At 41.0% G+C, this 22,660-nt stretch overlaps 2 protein-coding genes across 4 annotated transcripts in view; one reads left to right on the forward strand and one right to left on the reverse strand.

The window, feature by feature from the left end:
- Positions 1 to 711: 711 nt before the first annotated feature.
- Positions 712 to 16,685, reverse strand: CIAO2A (cytosolic iron-sulfur assembly component 2A). 2 transcript variants are annotated; one of them, XM_081831238.1, is made up of 5 exons: positions 16,418 to 16,685; positions 10,966 to 11,130; positions 6,182 to 6,231; positions 3,188 to 3,233; positions 712 to 1,994 (listed from the first exon to the last, which is right to left on the reverse strand). In XM_081831238.1, exons 1-5 carry the CDS (start codon positions 16,539 to 16,541, stop codon positions 1,897 to 1,899), a joined length of 483 nt encoding a protein of 160 aa, XP_081687364.1. In that variant the 5' UTR covers positions 16,542 to 16,685; the 3' UTR covers positions 712 to 1,896. The 2 variants fall into 2 exon arrangements, with proteins under 2 accessions (XP_081687364.1, XP_081687366.1); XM_081831240.1 differs by lacking the exon at positions 6,182 to 6,231 and having other exon boundaries at positions 16,418 to 16,683.
- A 1,766-nt stretch (positions 16,686 to 18,451) lies between these two features.
- The window catches only part of SNX1 (sorting nexin 1), a 34,468-nt gene continuing 30,259 nt past the window's right edge, over positions 18,452 to 22,660 (forward strand). Inside the window, exon 1 of one of the 2 annotated variants that reach the window (XM_081829560.1) lies at positions 18,452 to 18,661. In XM_081829560.1, the coding sequence (XP_081685686.1) occupies positions 18,503 to 18,661 (159 nt within the window). In that variant the 5' untranslated portion in view covers positions 18,452 to 18,502. The remainder of the gene's footprint in view (positions 18,662 to 22,660) is intronic. The other variant, XM_081829559.1, reaches the window with a different exon arrangement.

Raw genomic sequence — 22,660 nt, forward strand, 5'->3', positions numbered from 1 at the left:
TTCATGAGCTTACCAGAGGTTCCTGCTGTACACCTTGACCCTGACAGATGCATCCCCCGCCCTTGCTGTCCTCTCTCTTCAGTTCTGGGGCACCAGGCAGGACATGTTCAGACCCTTTCTGTGGAGGTCTCCTTGGCTCTGCTGATAGCCTATTGGACAATGTCAAATACGACCCCACAGCACAGTCCATGAGAAATAGTCCTGCATACCTTGCCCTGAGGGCTCTGTCATCAGAGTCATTGGCCTTGCCTCTCTCTTGCCCTCCAGACCTCCTAGGCAGGAATCAGTCTGCCTTTGGCCCAGCCTTTGGTCCTCTTCCACCTTCTTCCTCAGACCTGAGTCAAGCACCGGTTTACTGGATCCCCCAACTGCAGGGAACACATTTCCAAACTCTCTGAGTTGTCCCCTTGGAATTCCCCTCAGCAGATAATGGTAGAAGGGGTCCCCTTCCTACCCTTCCACCAAAATGGGGGCTGGAACTCAACACAGCAACAGCTTTATCCAAAAAAAATCTCTTCATTAATCTTCTTATAAAATCCTCTGTTCTTTCAAAACATATATTCTCGAAGTGGGTAAAAGGGTTCAAGAGCCATGGAACAAGTTCTCCTATTTTTCCCTTTGTATCCTCTATTAAATTTCAGGCAGAAGAGCTCCATTCCAATAACCTATTATATTAGTTACTTATTGCTATATAAAAAATTACCCCAAAACTTAGTGGTATAAACAATAAACATTTATTATTGCTCACAGCTTCTCTGGGTCAGGAATGTGGACAGCTTAGCTAGACAGTTCTGGCTCAGGGTCTCGTGAAGTTCCAGTCAAGATATCAGCTTGACTGAGGCTGGAGGATCACTTCTAACATGGTTCACTCACATGGTTTGCAAATTGGTGCTGATTGTTGGTGCAAGGCCTCAATTCCTCTCCTTGTGGAATTCTCCACAGGGTTGCTCGTGTGTTCTCATGATATGGTAGCTGGATTCCCACGGAGTGAGAAATTCAAGGAATCAAGATGAATGCAACAACACCTGTTATGATCTAGCCTCAGAAGTCACACACTGTCACCTCTGATTCTTGATTAGCCACACCTACCAGCTTTGATTCAATATAGAAGGAAATATATAGAGGCATGAAGACCAGGAATCAAGGATCACTGGGGAACATCTGGGGGGCCACCTTCCACACCCTGTTACACTTCAAATGATCATTATCCCCTAAAATAAACTGAAGAAAGTTCAAGTAAAAAAGAAACCATAAATTTAGATTGGTTTAATCAAAACTTCTTTGGGGACTTCTTGATCTTCAAAATTACGTATGTTGTCTGGCCCACTCCACATTTGATCCTCATCTACAAATGGGTCCAAGACTATCCTTGAAGGCAGGGCCTACTCCTGATTTTAAGGGTTCTTTCTGGTTCTCAGATTTCTGATTCTACATAATAATCAGAAAATAAAGCTTTGTAAATATCTTTTAGAGTTGGCATTTACACTAAGATTTATAATTCAACGAAAACATTCTAAGGTACATCATTACAAGAATCATCTCTGTTTTATTTATTCTACAGAGTAATGATTTAAATTGAATACACTTGGGCACAGTAAATATTTGACATGAAAAGTAGTTATCAGAAGAGGCATCAGAAAAATAGCAACTCATCTGACACATAATCACTAGAAAATATTTTTCTGTCCAATCACTTAAGTGTTACAAATCCTGAGAATGTTATACACTGAACAAACTAGGTACTACTTATAATTAAATCTTGCTTGCAAATCATGTGTTAAAAAAAACGCCTTGAGGTACAAATCACCTATGTATTAAACATGTCTTTTACATTTTTACAAAGAATTTAAACAAAAATATCAAACAATTAAAGTTAAGTGGCTCTTAAAACAGCTATTAGTCAGGCTCAAGGACACACTGTTCCACAATTTCCCGTAAGTTGGGGTTTTCCATCGCAGCTGCCACTCGCTCTTTGTCATTTATCTGCTTGTTGACTGCAAAACACAGATAAAAGTTAGCTGAGGAACTCTGTCAACATATAGTGACAGACAAAAATTTTATTAGCCCATTAAAACAGAATTTAACTCCTTGATAACTTAAAGCTGGCTCAATTTTTTTAAGTTCTACAAGGGAGACTTACAGAGAAAAATACCCCCTAAATTCCCACTACTCTACCACAACTATTTTCATGTCTTTCTTTCTAGTCTTCGTCCATATACATTATTTCCATATAAAGAGTAAATACAATTTTGAAAATTACTATTTTCTCCCCTTAAGCCTATTTTTTAAACTACAGGGTTATTTAAAATAGCAAAAATGATAAGCCTTCTAAATTAATTATGAACACTATGCGACGTGGAGCACCTTTATACATACAGCCTTCTTTTTGGAGATTCTTGAAAGTGGCATTATTAGACCAAGGGGTATGAGTATTTTTATGGTTTAATTCTTATCACTGAATTATTTCCCAACATTTTTCACCAATTGTATTGTCAGCAACAATACATGAGCTATCAGTTTTCAAAAAATATCTGGTATTATTAATAAAAACAAGTAAACATACACACACATAAAACAGCAGGTGAAAACGGCTCCTTATTATTGCTGTAATTTGCAATTCCTTGATAAATAGTGGGAGGACATTTCTCCACGTTTATCTATTAGTTCTTCTGTGAATTTTCTGTCCGTCTCTGTTAATCTACTGGGTGTTTTATTTTTTAATGAGCTTGCATGGATCTTCATATAATAAAGGTATTGGCCCATATCTTCTGTCTATAATTTGCTAAAAGCACTCTCAAAGTAAGAGTTTAAAAGAGAAATGTCCATATTCTTTTCTAGACCTTCAATTTCAATTTCAAGTACATAGCTCTCTATCCTGCACCAAAGAAAAAAAATCGAGCCCTCTTTAGAGTTTGTAAGTCAAGGTTCCTAGAGCTGGATATTCTTTAGAGATGTGCAGCTACTAGGCTAAATCAGCCAATATTCACAGGGCCTGCCTCTAGTTCACCTAGAGTCCTACTGAAAAATTACCTTCTTGAAAAGCCTACGTTCCCCACCTCAAAGAAGAGGTAATAACTAATTCTTCACTTTTTTGCAAATGACCCGTAGATACTTGGATAGCAGAGTAACAGTATTCAAGATGAAGTACTATCTGAAGTTGCTTTTTAATGGGTCAAGATTGACTTACTGTCTTCCTCTGTTGAGTGGGTTCCTTCAGAAATGTAGATTTCCAACTAGGAAGAAAAAAATATTAAAACCAAAACATTTAGAACACTCTAAGATAACAAGTGAAGTGAAATGCACAGTGGACTCAAGTGTCTAGGAATGAAAGCCCAAATAGTGTTCTTAACATCAATGACTTAGGGACAAATCCCTCTGAAACAGGGACTGAAATTAGTCGATTTTTTTTAAAAGATTTTATTCATTTATTCATGAGAGAGAGAGAGGCAGAGGGAGAAGCAGACTCCCTGCTTGGAACTGTGTCAACATATAGTGACAGACAAAAATTTTATTAGCCCATTAAAACAATGGGGGACTCGATTCAAGGACCCTGGAATAATGATCTGAGCTGAAGGCAGACGCTTAACTGACTGAGCCACCCAGGGGCCCTGAAATTAGGATTTTTTAATTTTGGTCACCTGCGGAAGGCCTGCAGGGGGTATTCCCATTAATTACTTTTTTTAATGAATACACACAAATAAAATTTTATACAAATGAGATCTCATACATACTTTACTCATGAATCTCTCTACCCTACAATCTACCTCTTCCTCCCAAATCAGTACCTAAAATATCTAAACTTCCTCTCTGCCCTAAGCCCCAAGAAAGCCATACTAATAATCTAGTGTAGTTTCTTCCATATTTTTCTCCATACCTACATAATGGAATACAGATTTTATACACACACACACACACTCCAAAGTTGGAAGTTTCTTTTTTTTGCTTATTTTACAAAAATGGGATCACAATATAGTTTTCAGTATCCTCCTTTTCTCATTTATTATTATCTTGCTAAATTTACTCTCAAGTATATTATTGGTTAAGCTAAACCTCCTGGTCCTGCTGCATTTCCTCAGATTAGTTAACCTCCAAGAACTAGACCTTCTGAGACAAACCCACAAAATCCTGTGACAAATAACACATGCTATATCATAAAGACATGTCTACTCTCCAGAGAACACTGGAGTGTATGAACTAATTCTTACACAGTTATTTTACTACTAAGATAAATGTTTTTCAAGAGTGAAAAAAATCATACCTTATTATGGCTAAAAGAGACCCCAGAGATCATCTAGAACAGTCTTTTTTAAAAAACAAAACACCTTGGGGCGCCTGGGTGGCTCAGTTAGTTAAGCACCCGACTCTTGATTTTGGCTCAGGTCATGATCTCAGGGTTGTGAGATTGAGCTCAGTGCCGGACTCTGTGCTGTTATGGAGTCTGCTTACGATTCTTTTTTTTTTTTTAAAGATTTTATTTATTTATTTGACAGAGAGAGAGATAGAGAAAGCAGGAACACAAGCAGGGGGAGTGGGAGAGGGAGAAGCAGGCTTCCCGCTGAGCAGGGAGCCCGATGCGGGGCTCGATCCCAGGATCCTGGGATCATGACCCGAGCCAAAGGCAGACGCTTAACGACTGAGCCACCCAGGCGCCCCCTGCTTACGATTCTTTCTCTCCCTCTGCCCCCCACCCCAAAACATCATATGAATTCCTCTAGCGGCTAGTGGCATAATACTAACTCTTATTCCAGACAACAAAGCAACAGGTATAAAATCACTCTATATTCATTTACTTCGGTTTAAAATTATGCATGACTCAACTCTGAAAAATGGTAAATAAAGGGGAAAAGTCAAGCATTTACCCTGCTATTCCTGCATGAACTATACTTCAAGGAAACCACACAGTGGGCTTGGTACCTTGCAGGCACAGAGGACTCTAAATTTGAGAGGTTACTGTGGCCCTTTCTAAGTGGTTCTTCCTTGGTTTTAATTTTTTACACATGAAAATATGTTCAACATTATTAGCCACCAGGGAAATGGCAATCAAAACCATGAGTTATCACTTCAAACCCACTAGGATGGCTATAATGAAAAAGACAGATAATATTAATACAGAAGTATAAGAACCCTCATACACTGCTGGTGGGAATGTAAAATGGTGAAGCAGCTATGGAAAACAGTCTAGCAGTGCCTCAAAAAGTTAAATATACTTAGCAAAAGATCCAGCAAGTCTCCTTCTAGGTGGAGGGAAGATGAAAATATGCCCAAACGAAAACTTGTACATGAATGTTCACAGCAGCATTATTCCTAATAGACAATTAGTGGAAACAACCCAAATGTCCATTCATTAATCAACAGATAAATAAACTATGATACATCCATACAATGGAATCATATAAGGCAGTAAAAAGGAAGGAAATACCGACACATGCTACAACATGGATGAATTCTGAAAATAATATTTTAAGTGAAAGAGGCCAGTCCAAAAGACTACAAACTATATGATTCCATTTAAATTAAACATTCAGAATAAGCAAATCTATAGAGACCAAAAAGAGATCAGTGGTAGCCTGGGGATGGGGGAAGGTCTGGATAAATGGGTATGGGTTTCTTACTGAGGTGATGAAAATGTTTTAAAACTGGGGCGCCTGGGTGGCTCGGTAGGTTAAGCGGCTGCCTTCAGCTCAGGTCATGATCTCAGGGTCCTGGAATCGAGCCCCAAGTCGGACCTCCTCAGCGAGGAGTCTCCTTTTCCCTCTCCCTCTGCCCCATCCCCTACTAGTGATTGCTCGCACTCTCTCTCAAATAAATAAAATCTTAAAAAAAAAAACCACAAAAAATTGATAGTAGTGATGGTTGCACAACTCAGTGAATACAGGAAAACCATTAAACTGTACATTTTAAACAGATGAATTGTGTGAAATGTGAACTAAATCTCAATAAAGCTGTTATAAAACAACAAAATCTTCCTTACCTTATGTTTATTTTTTTTATTTTTTTATTTTTTTTAAAGATTTTATTTATTTATTCATGAGAGACAGAGAGAGACAGAGGCAGAGGGAGAAGCAGGCTCCCCGCGGAGCAGGGAGCCCGATGCGGGACTCGATCCCAGGACCTTGGGATCATGACCTGAGCCGAAGGCAGACGCTTAACCGACTGAGCCACCCAGGCACCCCTTCCTTACCTTATGTTTAAACGGTAAACACCGCTGAAGTTTTACTCTTAAGCACAGCCCTGCAGAGGAAAAAAAAAGAAAAGGCCCCAATTATCTCTTCTCTTATTAATTCTTGACAATGTATACAACTGTGTGTAGGTGTCTCCATACAATACAGTAGCTGGAAACAGCTTTGGTTCAATCCAGCGTAGGTCTCCTTGGAGCCAGGCACCATGCTAGCAACTTTAATATACATAGTCTTACATATTCCTCATGATAATCCAGTGAGCCACATACTACCAAACCCATTCTACAAATTATGAAACTAAGGTCACAATGTAACTTGCCCAAGGTCACTGAGTTAGTAAAGTGGCAATTGGGACTAAAACCCAAGACCACTGCAAAGCCTAGGTCCTTTCTACTACAACAATTTACCTTCAAGCAAAGGTCAATTCACTCATTTAACTTTACTGAACACTCACAATAGGCCAGATCATGCAAAAATTTAAGACCAAATAAGAGCCACTTAAAAAGGACCACAAGAAACTTCTCAAATTTGGAATCCTCTATATCTACAATGTACAAATAGAGTTGTTTCCCCAAAACAAGATCCTCTGAAGTTCAGTTTATCACCTCAACGTCAAGTCATAGTTCAATACCCCCCACCCCTCGCTCCAGTTGAGACTTGTAACAGAAATTAACACTGGGCTTGGAACGAACCCTCTGTGTGCCCATGTTCCTCTTCTCCCCCACCTCAAAACAAGGAAGGAATTTTTAACTAAATCTACACCCCTAGACACAAAAGATAAGTCAAACTGTTCTTATGTACAAAGTATTTCAGAGTACTTAGAGTCTAGAACACAGTAATTTCATAATAAGTATTAGAGAACTCTAAAGACAACATATAGTTTCTTTAAGAGGGTCTCCCTTTAGAAGATCTGCCTTAAAGCATATCTGGAGGGTTCTTCTCTTCCCTCTGCCCCCCACACTGTCTCTTTAATTTGTTACCTGTGTATCATCTGAACTTCCTCCTGTGTTCTACTCACTGTTGGTAGGTGTTTTACCCACATAGTATAAATAACAACTGTGTCACAATTCACAAAGCACTTTCTTGAACATCAATATCCTTAAGAGAGGCAGTACAGCATTACTGAGATAGATACTTTGGGTTCAAAAGAAGCTCCACTGTATACAAGCTATGGGGCCCTGGGCAAGTTACTTAACCTCTCCTGAGCTTCAGTATCCTTATCTGTAAGATAGGTATTATAATAGTACCACTATATACAGGGTTGTTATGAGTAGTAAATAAATTGTTATGCAATGTGCCTAAAATAGGACTTGGTACATAAAAAGTATCTAATAAATATTAGTTATTACTATTATATCATTTTCATTTTACAACCAGGAACCATGATAAGTGATTTGTCTGACAAGCAGAGAGCTGGGAGCTAAATATAGACCTTCTGACTCCAAATCCTATGCCCTTCATATTGGACCACACCTGCCTTCAGCTATTCTTGTCCGGACTAAGTCAACACAAATGGCTATCAGCTGGTTTTCTCTGCCTTACCCACTCATCCCCTTTGAGTCTTCCTTGTCTTTGCAATTATTTACCAGGATAACTCTGAGTAGGTGACGACCTAAGCAATCAGGCTGGAACGCATACCCAGGTGCCTTCCCCTGCTTCACACTACCTGCTCATAGGAAAACCCTCCCAGATGCCAGGAAGAAGGCTCCCTTTAATGTGTTTTCCAATCGTGTTGATTGAACATGGTTACTACACTAGTATACTAACTTCTAAAAAGCCAAGGGTCTTAACTGGAACTCATATTAAAAGGGTCCCAAAAATCCTGACAACACTTTGTTCAAGGAGTGGACAGATCTGAAGTAGCTCCCATAATCGGATCTGGGTGCCTTTAGAGTTACTTTTATTTCCTGGGCTTTCTCAATCTTTGTCCACACAAACGTGGTTTTTTGATAATTACAATCATAATCAAATGCAGCTTAGCATTCCAGTTTTTTCATACATTTCTCAGATACTTTGATTCCTTGATTATCATTTTCTATAGAAACAAGAAATTCCATTATATTGGTGCCATTTCCTTATTAATAGATACTATAGTTTCTTCCAGGCTTTATTATTATAAATTTACTATAAACGTTTTGTACACGTTACTGTTTTCTTCAATGGAATTATTTCCTTAATTCCTGGGTCAAAGAGTAGAAACTTTTTAATAAGGACTTACTTATATGTACCCAGAAGCTTAAAAATACTTATACCATATGACCCAATAATTCCAATTAAAGGAATTTATCCTGAGGCAATAACTAGAGATATATGAAAATATTTATGTATAAAGTTGTTCATCATATTATTTAATAAATTGTGAAAGCCTAGAAGTGGTATAAATGGTTATAAAAATTATGATATACTGATGTGATTAGCACAAACCTCTATGACTATATAATTAAAAACTAATATTTAATGAAGAATAAAAAATATTCCTTATCTATTTCACGCGTTCTATTATCTAACCTTTATAACTGTTGATACTCTTATTATCTCTACTTTACAGATAAGGAAACTGAGGCTCAGAAAGGTTAAGTAATTTGCCTAAGGCCACAAAGTGGCAGACCTGACAGAGCTGGAATTTTAGCCTAGAGCACACATTCTTTTATGACAGCTGATTTTTATTTTTTTCTTTATGCTTCTGTGGAGTTTCCAAATTATTGCCAAGAAACATACTTTTGTAATGTAAAAAAACACAAAATAAATGTTACTTTTTAATAATTTTTTTTTTAAAGATTTTATTTATTTATTTGACAGAGACAGAGATAGCAAGAGCAGGAACGTAAGCAGGGGGACTGGGAGAGGGAGAAGCAGGCTTCCCACTGAGCGGGGAGCCCAATGCGGGGCTCGATCCCAAAATCCTGGGATCATGACCTGAGCTGAAGGCAGACGCTTAACGACTGAGCCACCCAGGCGCCCCTAAATGTTACTTTTTTTTTTCCCCCTAAATGTTACTTTTTAAAAATCAACTTGCTAAAGGCTCTTAGAGTAATAGACCCTCTATTTAAGAACTCTTATGTATCAAAATATTTTAAGATACTTCCCTTCACATCAAGAGAGTAGCAGTACTTCTGGTATCTGTTGATTCAGAAACTGTCCAATGACAAAAAAATAAGCATGCATTCAAAAATGCTTTTTCTAGGATGGAATATTAATAACCACAATATCATCGGGGTGCCTGGGTGGCTCAGTCGGTTAAGTGGCCAACTCTTGATTTTGGCTCAGGTTATGATCTCAAGGTCCTGGGATCCTGCCCTGTGGCAGGCTCTGTGCTCAGCAGGGAGTCTGCTTGAGGATTCTCTCTCCCTCTGTCTCTCCCTTGGCTTATGTTCTCTCTCTCTCAAATAAATAAATAAATCTTAAAAATAAATAAATAAATAACCACAATATTATCTATGGATTCATGGACCCTTTAGTCCCTCAAGATGTGGCCCATATGCTGGAAATCACTAACAGGGATCCCCGATCAACAAGTGAGAAGAGAAAAACAGAAATCACAAAAATGGAAGCAATAATAAAATATTTACCTTTTCAATCGTTTTTATTAACTTATCTATTTTTAAACAGATGATATATTCCCATACTTCAAAAACTTAAAAATATAAAAAGGTATACAGTAAAGTCTTCCTCCCACCCTGTCCCCAACCTGCCCAGTTCCTACCACCAATACCCACCCCCATCACAGCTGGCCATTTCTTATATATTCTTTGTGCCTATACAATCAAATACAAATTTCTATTTTTGCCCTTTTATACACAAATGTAGCAATATTATACTTGTTTTTATTTCTTAACAGTATGTAACAAAGATCTTTCCATACCGGTACGTGGAGAGCTTTTTCATTCTTTTTCATAGCTGTATAGCATTCCATTGTTAATATATACCATTAATGATTAGTTCACCAATTCCCTACTGATGAACATTTGGTTTGAAATAAACTTCCTTTATCTTTTTTATTTTTATTTATTTATTTTTTTAGATGGGGGGGAGAGGGGCAGAGGGAGAGGGGGAAAGAGAATCTTTAGGAGGCTCCACACCCAGCATGGAGCCCAAGCAGGGCTCAATCCCACAACCTTGAGATCATGACCTGAGCAGAAATTAAGAGTCGACGCTTAACCGACTGAGCCACCCAGGCGCCCCTCCTTTATCTTCAAAGACATCTCTTGTATATCTTACAGCTAACTACTCCAAAATATTGGGAATGCAGCCTCTCGAATAGAAAACTACCTCAAAAATACGCTCCCAAATAAAAAACTTAAAAAAAAAACAAAACAAACAGAACTCTCCCACTAGGACTTATGGCCCATGCTGCACTGAAGCCAACAGAGCAGCGAAAGGAAAAGAAGGTGATGGCAGCAGGGCTAGTTTGACAGCACCCACTCCAATCCCCAGAACTGAGGAGAGGACTGGCCCACACCCACTCTCTTAATTGTAGGCGTGTACAGGGAAGAAAAGCAGCATGGGGTAACTAAAGGAGATCTCACATTTGGAGTCAGGGGACCTGGGTTTGAGCCTCAGCTTCATCATTTCCTGGCTATGTGATTCTGAGCAAGTCACTTAAACTCTCTGAGTCTTGGGTTCCTCATCTGGAAAATTCTCTCATAGGCTGTGAGGGCTACAGAAGATACACATTTGAAAAGACTCTGTGAACTATAAAGTGTGATACATGATGCTAATTGTTATTTTGGGTCAGTATCAGTAAAATAATTTAGAATTAAAAATATATTTATATATAAAATCTTACCAATAAGGGTTGCCAAAGAGCAGTGAGGTACTGTTGGTGTGAACCTGATAATAACCAAATAGTCTTCTTCGTTTATCTCCTGAACCTCCACACTACTTTCTGTTACCACTTCCAGTTCTTCTAAAGTATTGGGCTTCTCTGGGTCCCGGATAGTTCGAATCAAATCTAAAGAATCATCAGAGACAAGGTATTATGTTAAAACATGAATATTCTCAATAAGGATGACTTTGCCAGTCCTAATCCAAACACGGACTGCTTTTTTTTTTGAACCAAATATTATAGTAACTGCCCAGATTTCTCACAGAAATTTCCACAACCAGTTTCCTTTTGAGAAAACTGTTTTCTTGGATTCTTATTAGATCATAACCAGTTTCTTGGATCCAACATTACAGAGAGAACATAAGAATGACAAGAGTGTCATAGAAGCTAAAGGGGAAGAAATAACTTATAGCTTGGGAGACTGTGGTATCAGGATTTAGGAAAGTCGAATCTGAAACAAGCCTTTAAAAATTTCAGTATTTGACATTTAAGGTGAAGGAAAGAAAAGGAAAAGAAGTTTAGGGGCTCCTGGCTGGCTCAGTCAGCAATGAATGCAGTTCTTGATCTTGGGGTCATGAGTTTGATCCCCACGTTGGGTGCAGAGATTACTTAAAAAAAAAATTTTTTTTTTTAATTAAAAAAATGTTGAGTCTGCCTGGAACCCAGCATGAGTGAGGATATAAGAGTTTGGGCCAGGGGCGCCTGGGTGGCTCAGTTGTTAAGCGTCTGCCTTCAGCTCAGGTCATGGTCCCAGAGTCCTAGGATCGAGCCCCGCATCGGGCTCCCTGCTCAGCGGGAAGCCTGCTTCTCCCTCTCCCACTCCCCCCGCTTGTGTTCCTGCTCTCTCTGTCTCTGTCAAATAAATAAATAAGAAAATAAATCTTTAAAAACAAAAAAAGAGTTTGGGCCAGACCATCAAGGATCTTTTACAGTCAGCCACAGGCAATAGGGAATCCTCAAGAGGTTCTGAATGAGGGAGGAACAGGGACAGCATAACACTGTCAGCTGGGAACTCATCCACTGGCTGGTAGACTCAGAGCTAAGGGCAAAGCCAGGAATACCAGCTGAAAATGCTGGGCCCAAAACAGGCACATGACAATAGTAATGGAGAGGAGGGGACAGATGGAGAAGTAATTTCAGCAGCAGAATCAAGAGAATTTGACAATTGTTTAGATGTAGAAGACAAGGAAAGGGAAAAAGGAAGATGACTCAGATTTTAATTCTGTCTGGGAGAACACTGATAGAATGAAAAAACAAAACAAAACTGGAGAACACAGGAAGAAAGTTGGGTGGGGGCTGGGGCAACTGGGTTCAATTTTATACACAATGATTTTGAGGTGCTTAAGGGGCAACCCGATGGGACAGTCCAGCAAATACTGAACTGTGACATAAGGTTTAAGAGAGCACCAAGGCTAAACACATGAAAAGATGCTCAACATCACTCATCATCAGGGAAATGCAAATCAAAACTACAATGAGAGATCGCCTCACACCTGTCAGAATGGCTAAAATAAAAAACACAAGAAATAAGTGTTGGCAAGGATGTGGAGGAAAAGGAACCCTGTGCACTGTTGGCGGGAATGCAAACTGGTGCAGCCACTGTGGAAAACAGTATGGAGGGTCTTCAAAAAGTTAAAAACAGAACTAGCCTACAATCCAGTAATTGCCCTACTGGGTATTTACCTAAAAAATACAAAAACACTAATTCAAAGGGATACATGCATGACTATGTTTGTAGCAGCATTATTTACAATAACCAAGATATGGAAGCAGCCCAAGTACCTATCGATTGATGAATTTATGAATATATCTGATATATATGTGATGGAATATTATTCAACCATAAAAAAGAATGAAGTCTTACTATTTGCAAGGACATGAATGGAGCTAGAGAGTATAATGCTAAGCAAAACACGTCAGTCAAAGACAAATACCACATGATTTCACTCATATGTGAAATTTAAGAAATGAAACAAATGAACAAAGGGAAAAAAGAGACAGACAAACCAAGAAACCGACTTTCAACTGTAGAGAACAAACTGATGATTATCAGAGGGGAGGTGGGTGGAGGAACAGGTGAAATAGATGAAGGGTTTAAGAGTACACTTATGATGAGCACTGAGTAACACACAGAATTGTGAATCATTATATTGTACACCTGAAGCCAATATAATGCTGTATGTTAACTATACTGGAATTAAAATAAAAAATTAAAAAGAGAGAGAGAGCGCAACAAAGCTAGAGTGGTTCTTGAACCCATGGGATTCTCAAAGAATGAGCAGAACAGTTTTCAACCTTGGGTGAACAATGGAATCATCAGGACTGCTTTAAAAACAAAACAAAAATTGATGTCTAAGCCCTACTCCCAAAGATCCTGATTTAATTGATTTGTAGTATGGGCTGGACTTAAAAAATTCCTCAGGTTGTTCTTATGGGCAGCTCAGTTTGAAAACCACTAATGTAAAGGGAGAGACCCAAGAATAGACCTGTGGGAAGCACCTAATTTAGGGATCAGAAGAAGAAAGAAAAGCAAGAAGCAGAGATGGAAGCCGGGGGAGATTAACAACATTAAATGCAGCAGAAAAATTCAAAATGATGAGAGCTGAAACATGTCTTTGGATTTGTAACCCAGAAGATCACCTATAAGAAAGCAGTTTCAGTAGAGAGATGAGGACAGAAGCCAGCTTGCAAAAGGGGAAACGAGAAGGAACCGAAAATGTAGTCCTAGGGCTTTGGCAGGGAAGGGAAGGGCAAAGAACAGATAGTGGGTTTAGACAAAGCTAGAACAATGACAAGGGTAAGGGAAACTTGAGTATGTTTTATAGCCCAAGGGGAAGGATCAAATAGAGGAAGTGAGACTGAAAGTATAGGGGGGAGGATGGCGGACTGGCAAAATAAGCAGAAGGGAATGAGACCAAGGATGTGGGAGCCTGGGCTGGCCTTGGAGAGGACAAGATTTCCTTCTTACTCTGAGGTTGGAGAAAAATATGGAAAAGGAGAATGATAGACAAATGGTGAGGTAGAAAGGAGAGCAGAGGGAATCCACATAGGATGGACTTTGATGTTCTCCAGCCTGAGGTTTTGTTCTATTATTGATAGCACCCCTGTAATCAGAAATGCTACTGGGAAAAACAAATCAAACTCCACCTTCTCCCCAACCACTTCTAGGCTTATCACTTGATTAGCCACAGAATCTGAAAATGGAGACAGGAAAGAAAAGACAAAGCTGCTTCTTCACAAGGCTCTGTCACCATGGGGCTCAGGGAAACACAGCTTTTTTAAAGATTTTATTTATTTATTTGACAGAGAGAGACACAGCGAGAGAGGGAACACAAGCAGGGGGAGTGGGAGAGGGAGAAGCAGGCTTCCTGCCCAGCAGGGAACCCGATGCGGGGCTCGATCCCAGGACCCTGAGATCATGACCTGAGCCGAAGGCAGTCGCTTAACCGACTGAGACACCCAGGCGCCCAACACGGCTTTTTTAAAAGAAATTTGCTCCCCCTCATCCTTGGCATTTTCCCTGTAAGGCTCATTTATACAAGCTGCATTATATTCTTTAATATGCTACCTAACCCTGAAATTAAGTCTCACCCCTTATTAAACTTCTCTGGTTTTCTACTGATTTGAGAGATTTGGATTTATTTATTTAGAAAGAAAGCAATGTTGCTCTTCTCACATTACTCCTCTGATGAAAATTCTTCTATGGCTCTGCACTGATATTCTTTTTCTTAAATGATTTTATTTATTTGAGAGAGAAAGAGTGAGTGAAAGAGAGAGAGAGGACAAGTGGGGGAGGAGTAGAGGGAGAGGGAGAAGCAGGCTCCCCACTGAGCAAGGAGCCCGATGTGGGGCTCAATCCCAAGACCCTGAGATCATGACCTGAGCCAAAGGCAGACGCTTAAACGACTGAGCCACCCAGGTGCCCCTGCATTGATATTCTTTATACATTTAAATCTTCAGTATCCAGTTCTGACCTGGTATCTAAAATAATTTTTGACCACAATTCCACCCTTTACCACAAACTCTATCCTGAAGCCCCACCTATCTGCCATTCTCTAACATGTTCCTTTATCATCTCCATACTTTTGCTCCCTTTTCTCTTAGTATGCCTTCTACCCTCCATATATCCAGAGCATACTTATACTTCAAGGCCTAACTCAACTGACTCCTCCTTAAGTTTTTCCAGATCCCCCATTCAGAGATTACTATCTCTCCTTCCTCTGAATTTCTCTATCTCTTATTCAGGTCGATGGCTTTCTACTGCATAAAATAAAAAAGTCTATTTTTGCATATATAGGTCTCCCTCGATAGAAACTTTAGGACAAGAATCATCTCTCTTCCAAAGCTGTATCCCCAAGTGCCCTTCTGTCCTGAGATGCTGTAGACAGAAGTCTGATAGTACAGGAATGTGTCCGTTTTGTGGAGATCATTCTACTCATAATCATCCAGCTGGGGTTAAGTCCTGCCTCCAGTAAGAGAGCGGTAAATTAGATTGGCTCCAAAGATCTTTTCCAACCCTGGCCTCCTTCTCCTGGTCCCTAATCCTTGCCCACATTTTATTTGTATTCTTTGGTTAGATCTTTCACCCGCAGTCAGCAGGAATAGCTGAACAGTAGTTAGAGCCAGTCTTTTTAGTTTTCAAAAGCAATACTACATAAGTCCCAAAACAGGGAGTCATAAGGCAATTGTGAAATGGTGTAAAGTGCACGAAGTTTGGAATCAGAAGACATGGGCTTGGTTTTTGCCGTTTCTGTACTGGCAGTGTGACCTCCGGGTAGCTGTTTAACCATTCTAAACCTTTGTTTTCTCATTTGTACAATGAAGCGGGTCCCAGGAATTTAAACAATGTATGTGACTGTGTGTGTGTGTGTATTCGTTTTTGCACTGCTGGCTTGGCTGTGATAAGAAACGAAAAGTTCGAGGCCCGGGTACGGGGAGCCGGGTTTGTCCTCTTCTCTCGGGGACCTCTGCCTTTTTTTTTTTTTTTTTTTCTCTTTTGCACAAGAGAGCGACTGTGCCCTTAGGCCAGTCCCCAACTCGTTAGTCACCCAGGGGCTAGGGGACGCAAGGAAGGAGACAAGTAGTGCAATCAATCCAGCTTTGCTTCCTAACCAAGCACCCTAAATGCCTGCTCTGCCCAGAAATCTTGAAAAGGCCACTAGGGCGTGGGGCAGACAAGGGAAATGAAGCGTTTAAAAACCTCCAGGCTCGGCTTGCCCCAGGTTTAGGAAGAGCCCGGGTCCTAGAAAGATCCACATTCCTGCGTGACTCAGGACCCCGGAGAAAAGGCTTCCCAAGCTTCGGACGAGACCCAGCAAAAACCGGAGTCTCCACCCCCAGCCCTCAGATGAGATCCCCGTTACCCCCACCTCCACGTACAACGCCAAACGCTGTCCTGGGTAAAATTAGTTACCATAAACCTCTAGCGCTTTTTCTTCCATGATCCGGGGCTGCCGGGCAGCTCCCCGCTCAAAGAGGCCGGAGAGCCACAGGACTCTGCTCAGCGTCCAGGAGAGCAGCCCGGACACCCGCTCCATCCTCACGCTCCGCCATCCCTGGCGACTGTCCCATCCAAGCCACCGTCTCTCAGCAGCGGGCCTCGAGATTTATCAACTTCCTGGTCTTCAAATGGGCCGAGACAAGCCTAAAGGTCCAGGAGAGCAGAAAATAGGCGGGGCCTGACAGAGTAGCGCGGAGGACCTAGGGAAGGGCCCCGCGAAGACCACAAGCCCCAGCATGCTTTGCTCGGTTTCGGCGGGACAAGAGAAAAAAAAAAATTCCTCCCAGCACGTGAGGAGCATTGCGTGCTGGGACCAAGGGGCAAAGAGATGTATTCTGGGATTTGTAGTCTATATCGGGTAAGAAGGGGTAGGTAACGGTCTGTTACCCGCCACTGTTTGCCTCATTCAGCGCCCTCGATAAGCTGAAAATAAATCCTGAAGAGGTAGGGGAAAGGAGATCTTTGCTGGAGGAGCGTGTGCAAGGACAGTCTACTGTTATTTCTCTGAGGGAGCCGCTTCCAGCCAGTTTTCTTACTTCCTAGTCACGCCGGAAGTGAGTTTCCGTTGCCCTGAAACGGAAGATCCTGGAAGTCCACTGAAGTTGGCTAGGAGTCGCGGGGAAAGAGAGGGCTTTTGATTTTCTCGCCTCAGAGGGCTCAGGCTAGCACAGCTGCCCACTACTAGCTGCATATTTCTGTCGGTCGCCTTCAGAGACAACTTAGAACGAAAGGCCTTTCCTCGTGCCCAGGATATCCAGTAGTGACATACTGGAAATCGTAATCCTAAAAAGAATGTCTTAAGTCCTCTGGTGTTCGTGGCTGTGATGAATGCCAGGAACAAGGTTGATGATGTTAGTTTTATCCATCCATCCCTCCAAGTTTCAAACATTTATTGGCCACTTACTTTGCCAGATTTGGTGTACAGGCACCGAGAATACGAAGATCGGAGGCGGCCCCTGCCCTCAAACAGCTCATAGACCTGTGAGGGAACCAATCTCTGATGTTGAGGAATTTGCAATTAGAAACAAATCTTTTATCAGACTTGATTCCAAATGTCATCTCTTCTCTATTGAAAAGAAAGGGTCATTTTGCTGAATTATCCTATGCTAACATACCCCGTTTATCTTTTGTTTATTGTCTGGCTGATTTAGACTTTAGGCTCACCAGACAAGTGAATAGTTTAGATCCCAGGAAAATTGTGTTCAGAATTTATGAATTTCCCTGCCATCTGTTCCACTCCACTCCACAGCAATGAAGAGGATAACCCCAACTTCCTTGTAACTTTGGTTACAAGGCCTCACCCCCTTGAGGCCTCCCTACATTTCCAAGCATAACTGATACCCTCTTTCATTGTGCTCCCAGAACACATCATAGCACTGAACACGTTGAATTTGTTCATTTGCATGCCTGTTTCCCTCAAGTGCCTAGTGGGTCAGGAGCTTATTTCTGTATTCAAACGCATGGTAGGGTGCCAGGCACACAGTAGATGTTCTATATATTTCTTGAATGAATTAACTAAATGTCGTCCAAAGAATAAATGGTGAAACTTTGCTGCCGCCTGTTGAGAGACCTCAAAAATATTTACTGAATCTCAATGAGAGCACTGGCATAGGTAGGTAGCATGTAGAGGAGTTTTCAAACTCCTTTATTCGAACATCTTCTTAAGAAGGCTGTTGGCTAAAGCAATCCAGAACAGAAAGGGCCCTAGGAATCTGAGCAGCCCCTACCTAGCTCTTCCTTTTCCGCCCCACTCCCCCCTTGGTTAAGAACTCAGCGTCGCGAAGCCGGGTTCGGATTTGTTGGGTAGGAGCTTTGGGCCGGAGCGTTGGACCGCCCTGCCCCGCCCCCAGCGGCCGGGCCCCGCCCCCGAACCCCCGCCCTGTGCGTCCCGCGGGGTTGGTCACGACGATCCCACTCCTCGTTCCTCTGGAACGTTTTGCTCGCGGCGCTATCTCTCTATAAAGTTGTTGTTGCGGCTTCCGCCGCGGGTGGAGGAAGATGGCGTCGGGTGGTGGTGGCTGTAGCGCTGCGGATAGACTCCCTCCGCCTTTCCCCGGCCTGGAGCGGGAGTCCGAGGGGGCGGCCGGGGGGTCAGAACCCGAGGCTGGGGACAGCGACACCGAGGGGGAGGATATTTTCACCGGCGCCACGGCGGCCGTGAGTTCGCACCCTTCGGGGCGGCCGGCGGGCGGGCGGGCGCCCGAGAAGGGAAGAGAGGCCAAGCGAGGGTCGAGGAAGCTGGGCAGAATGGGCCCGGCGGGGCCCGGCGAGACCCTGCGTTGGTGACGGTAGTCGCGGCTTGAGAGCCCTTAATGAGTACCAAGATGTTAGGGACCCGACTCCCAGGTCCCGGGGGCAGACGGTGAGGAGCGAGGGGTGTGGTGGCTTCTCCACCCAGGTCCCTGACAGCGAAGAGATGCCCAGGCCGGCATTTGGCCCTGCCGTGTGGTGACCCCAAGGACCCACGGGATTATTTTGTGGTCGTTTCCTGGCGGCCTGATTTAATAGGTCAAGATAAGGAAATGGGATGCAGACTTTTTTCTTTCCTTAACCTTACTGCTCCTAGGATCAGTAGTGTTATCTGGAGTGGCTCAGGACCTTGACCCGCCCACAAATCCTTTCATTAGCTCAAAACTTACCGTTAATTACCAAAGGCTCATTGTGGATCTAGTTTATAAGGGTTACGTTGACTCCTCTGATCTCTAAGGAAAATCCTGCCAGAAGTCGGTTGAAAAGAAGGCCCTGCCAGATAAATCACTACATAGATGACAAGCTTTGTCCTTTTTAAAGAGCTGTATTAAAATGCCTAAGTACCTCTGTGGGCTTAAATCTCTAAATGTGAGGAGGAAACAGTGTTTCCCTTAATAATATCCAGGCTTCTAATAAGGGGTGTTGGGGGAGAAACTGATCTTTATATGTGGAATGTGAAAATCAATCAGTTCTGGAACCAGTGGAGATGTTTTGGGTTGTTTTATAAGAATACTGACTCACACGACTAGGTACAGTTCGTTCCAGGTTGAAAACTTCAGTGCTAGGTCTGTGAATTTATGTACTATTCTATCTCGGATAATACTTCTCTTTGTAGCACCTATTTCAGTATATAAGTGACTAAATAAGACAGCTTGAAATTCTTTATGTAGCATGTGTCTGAAAAAGGTTGAGGCTTGTTTCATTTATGTCAGAAAGCGGCTAAGTTTCTAGGAAATATCTTTGGTGACATCTTTAGAATTTTCCCTGTACTGTATTCGGGAATGGAATTCATAATCCCAGCCCAAAAAGTACTTGTTGATGCTAATATAACGGCTTAAAACTGTCTAATGAAGTCTCTGTTATTCTAAGAAATAACTCTTGCTGCTAATTTAGTCTTTCTGTATCTCACTTAAAACAAATCTTTGGTCTTTTCCTTTGGTAATTCTCCCATAAGTCATGGAGAAGAGCTACTGTTAATAACTACTGGGATGAAAAAAAAATAACTACTGGGATGGTAGTTATTCAGACCAAATATCTGAAAATAGACACTCTGACATTGAAAGTGATTGGTGACGTAGGCAAATGATGATTTATTTTCAAAAAGGGCCCTGAAAGGGTGAGGAGTTTTCTAGAGTTTTCTAAAAGAAGTTGAAGAGGCTGTGACTTGATTGATCTCAGATTACTTCACGGAGGCATCAGTACTTCTCTCTTATAAGACTGTGTGGAAGTACTTCGCCTAATTTCCAACCAAAGAGAGGAGGAAGGAGTCAGAATGAACTTGTTCTACCACAGAAAGCGTAATTATTTTTAGTTAGATTTTGATCCAGGAAAATTGAGTTGCTGGGGAAACTAAAATGCCACCTGTAAGCCATTTTTTGAGCTGCCTGTTCTGATGTTAATCTTCAGGAAGCCAAGACTCCAATATTTCTCACTAGTTAAACTGTGAATTTCTTGTTTAAAAGCCACTGAATACAAATTATATTCCAATAAATGTTTTAGTTGTGAGCCTGTGTAAGAAGACAGGGGATTGCAGTGCTTCTGTGTCTTAAGGAGTAACATTGAAGAATAAAATAAGAACAAGGGCCTTGAAGGCTGATTTAAATCCATCCAGGTTCTGTTACTTGGGCAAGGTACTTAATTACTCTGTATGGTTTCCTCACCTGTAAAATGTGAATAATAGCATTTACGCCCACCATTATTATGCGGATTAAATTCAAATATCTGTGAAACACTTGTGAAACACTTGAGCTTTGTAAACTGTAATTACGCTAAGACTCAAAGAACCCACAGAATCTAGTAATGGATTAGAAAAGTTATATTAACCCCCAAAATGGTTAATATAGTTTATCAAAAACTAGTAATAAGATTGATTTGATTAACTAAAAATCATGAAAGTAGGCACTTAATGACTTCAGTGGCATCTTATTAAGTTTACCTTCATATTGTGTTTTGATGGGTGTTGGAGGCAGAGGGAGGGGTATTAAAAAATTGGGAAGCTGAGGCATGTAAAATTTAAAATAATTTATGGTATGCATGTAATTTCCTGGACATTGATGTAACAGCTGCTGTTGTTAATCATCCCATCTGCTCTCTTTTAGGGCCCAAGAGGCTTTGTTAATACAGTAATGAAAGTATTTATAATCAAAGGGGCGCCCATGATATGCATTTCAGAATCTACAAACCAGTTACATGAAAGGGATAGACTGGAGTTAAAAGGATTATTAAAACAAATCTGAATATTAAAAGGATTATTAAAACAAATCTGAAAGCATTGCCTTAAGATTGAAAACCAGCTGGGAAATATCTTAAGATATTTTTAGAATATATATAAATTATACATATAGATATAATATATATAAATATATAAATTATGTTAAAAATTTTAGACTAAATGGCATACATATTTTTGTGCCTCATTTAACTTTACTTGCATACTTACACTGAATGATAGAGTTGAAGCAAGTTCTTTATTTGCCCTCCCAGGAATTCTTATATGCCCATCTCTTTTTAGCAGTATGCCTAGATATGCCCTCTAAATGAAAGAGAACTGCAGAGGCCTTTCTCATGCTAAGAGGAAGGAGGAAAAGTGATAACCTCACTTCAGATTTTGGCCAAATCTGGTAACTACTTCTTCCGATGATCTATCAGACCAATTAGAATTTTTTCCCACTACTCTTCATCTTTAATTGAAACCATAGTAATTACAGAAATGGCTAGAAAAAATAAAATAGGGGGGCGCCTGGGTGGCTCAGTTGGTTAAGTGTCCAACTCTTGATCTCAGGGTTGTGAGTTCAAGCCCCTCATTGGGGTCCACGCCCAGCGTGAAGACCACTTAAATTTAAAAAATTAAATAAAAGTAAAAAATAGAATAAAGAGGGCTCCTGGGTGGCTCAGTTGGTTAAGCGACTGCCTTCGGCTCAGGTCATGACCCTGGAGTCCCGGGATCGAGTCCCACATTGGGCTCCCTGCTCGGCAGGGAGTCTGCTTCTCCCTCTGACCCTCCTCCCTCTCATGCTCTCTGTCTCTCATTCTCTCTCTCGCAAATAAAATCTTAAAAAAACAACAAAAAACAAAACAAAACAAACAATAAAGAAGAAACAGCGGGGAACTTGAAAAGTCATATGTTGGGTGCCTGGGTGGCTCAGTGGGTTAAGTGGCTGCCTTCGGCTCAAGTCATGATCCCAGGGTCCTGAGATCATGCCCCACGTCGGGCTCCCTGCTCCGCGGAGAGCCTACCTCTCCCTCTCCCTCTCCCTCTCCCTCTGCCTGCTGCTCTGCCTACTTGTGCTCTCTATCTCTCTGTCAAATAAAGAAAGAAAGAAAGAAAAGTCAGATGTTGAATAGTCATTGATTAATAAAGACTTATTTACATATTCTCACTGGTGTTTAAGACAAAAGAATAATATAACCTTTATTGGTATTCAGAAGTCATGGGTAGCAAGTGGCTTCTGATTGACAGTGTTTTATAAACTACGGGAATTATATAAATGTAAGTTGTGTATTAACATTTAGACAGGAAAGGACATGTTATTTTTAGAATCCAGCCTACATCTGTGATCAATATAACATGTATCCTGAGGGAGAATAAATCAGGTTTTCTTTATTGTGGTATAAAACAAAACAAAATTTACCATCGTAAACTTTCTTAATTTTACTGTTCAGTAATGTTAAGTATACTCACATTTT

The sequence above is a fragment of the Leptonychotes weddellii genome, chromosome 9 (genome assembly GCF_054177405.1).
Source record: "Leptonychotes weddellii isolate Sample4059 chromosome 9, ASM5417740v2, whole genome shotgun sequence".
NCBI classification, from domain to species: Eukaryota; Metazoa; Chordata; class Mammalia; order Carnivora; family Phocidae; genus Leptonychotes; species Leptonychotes weddellii.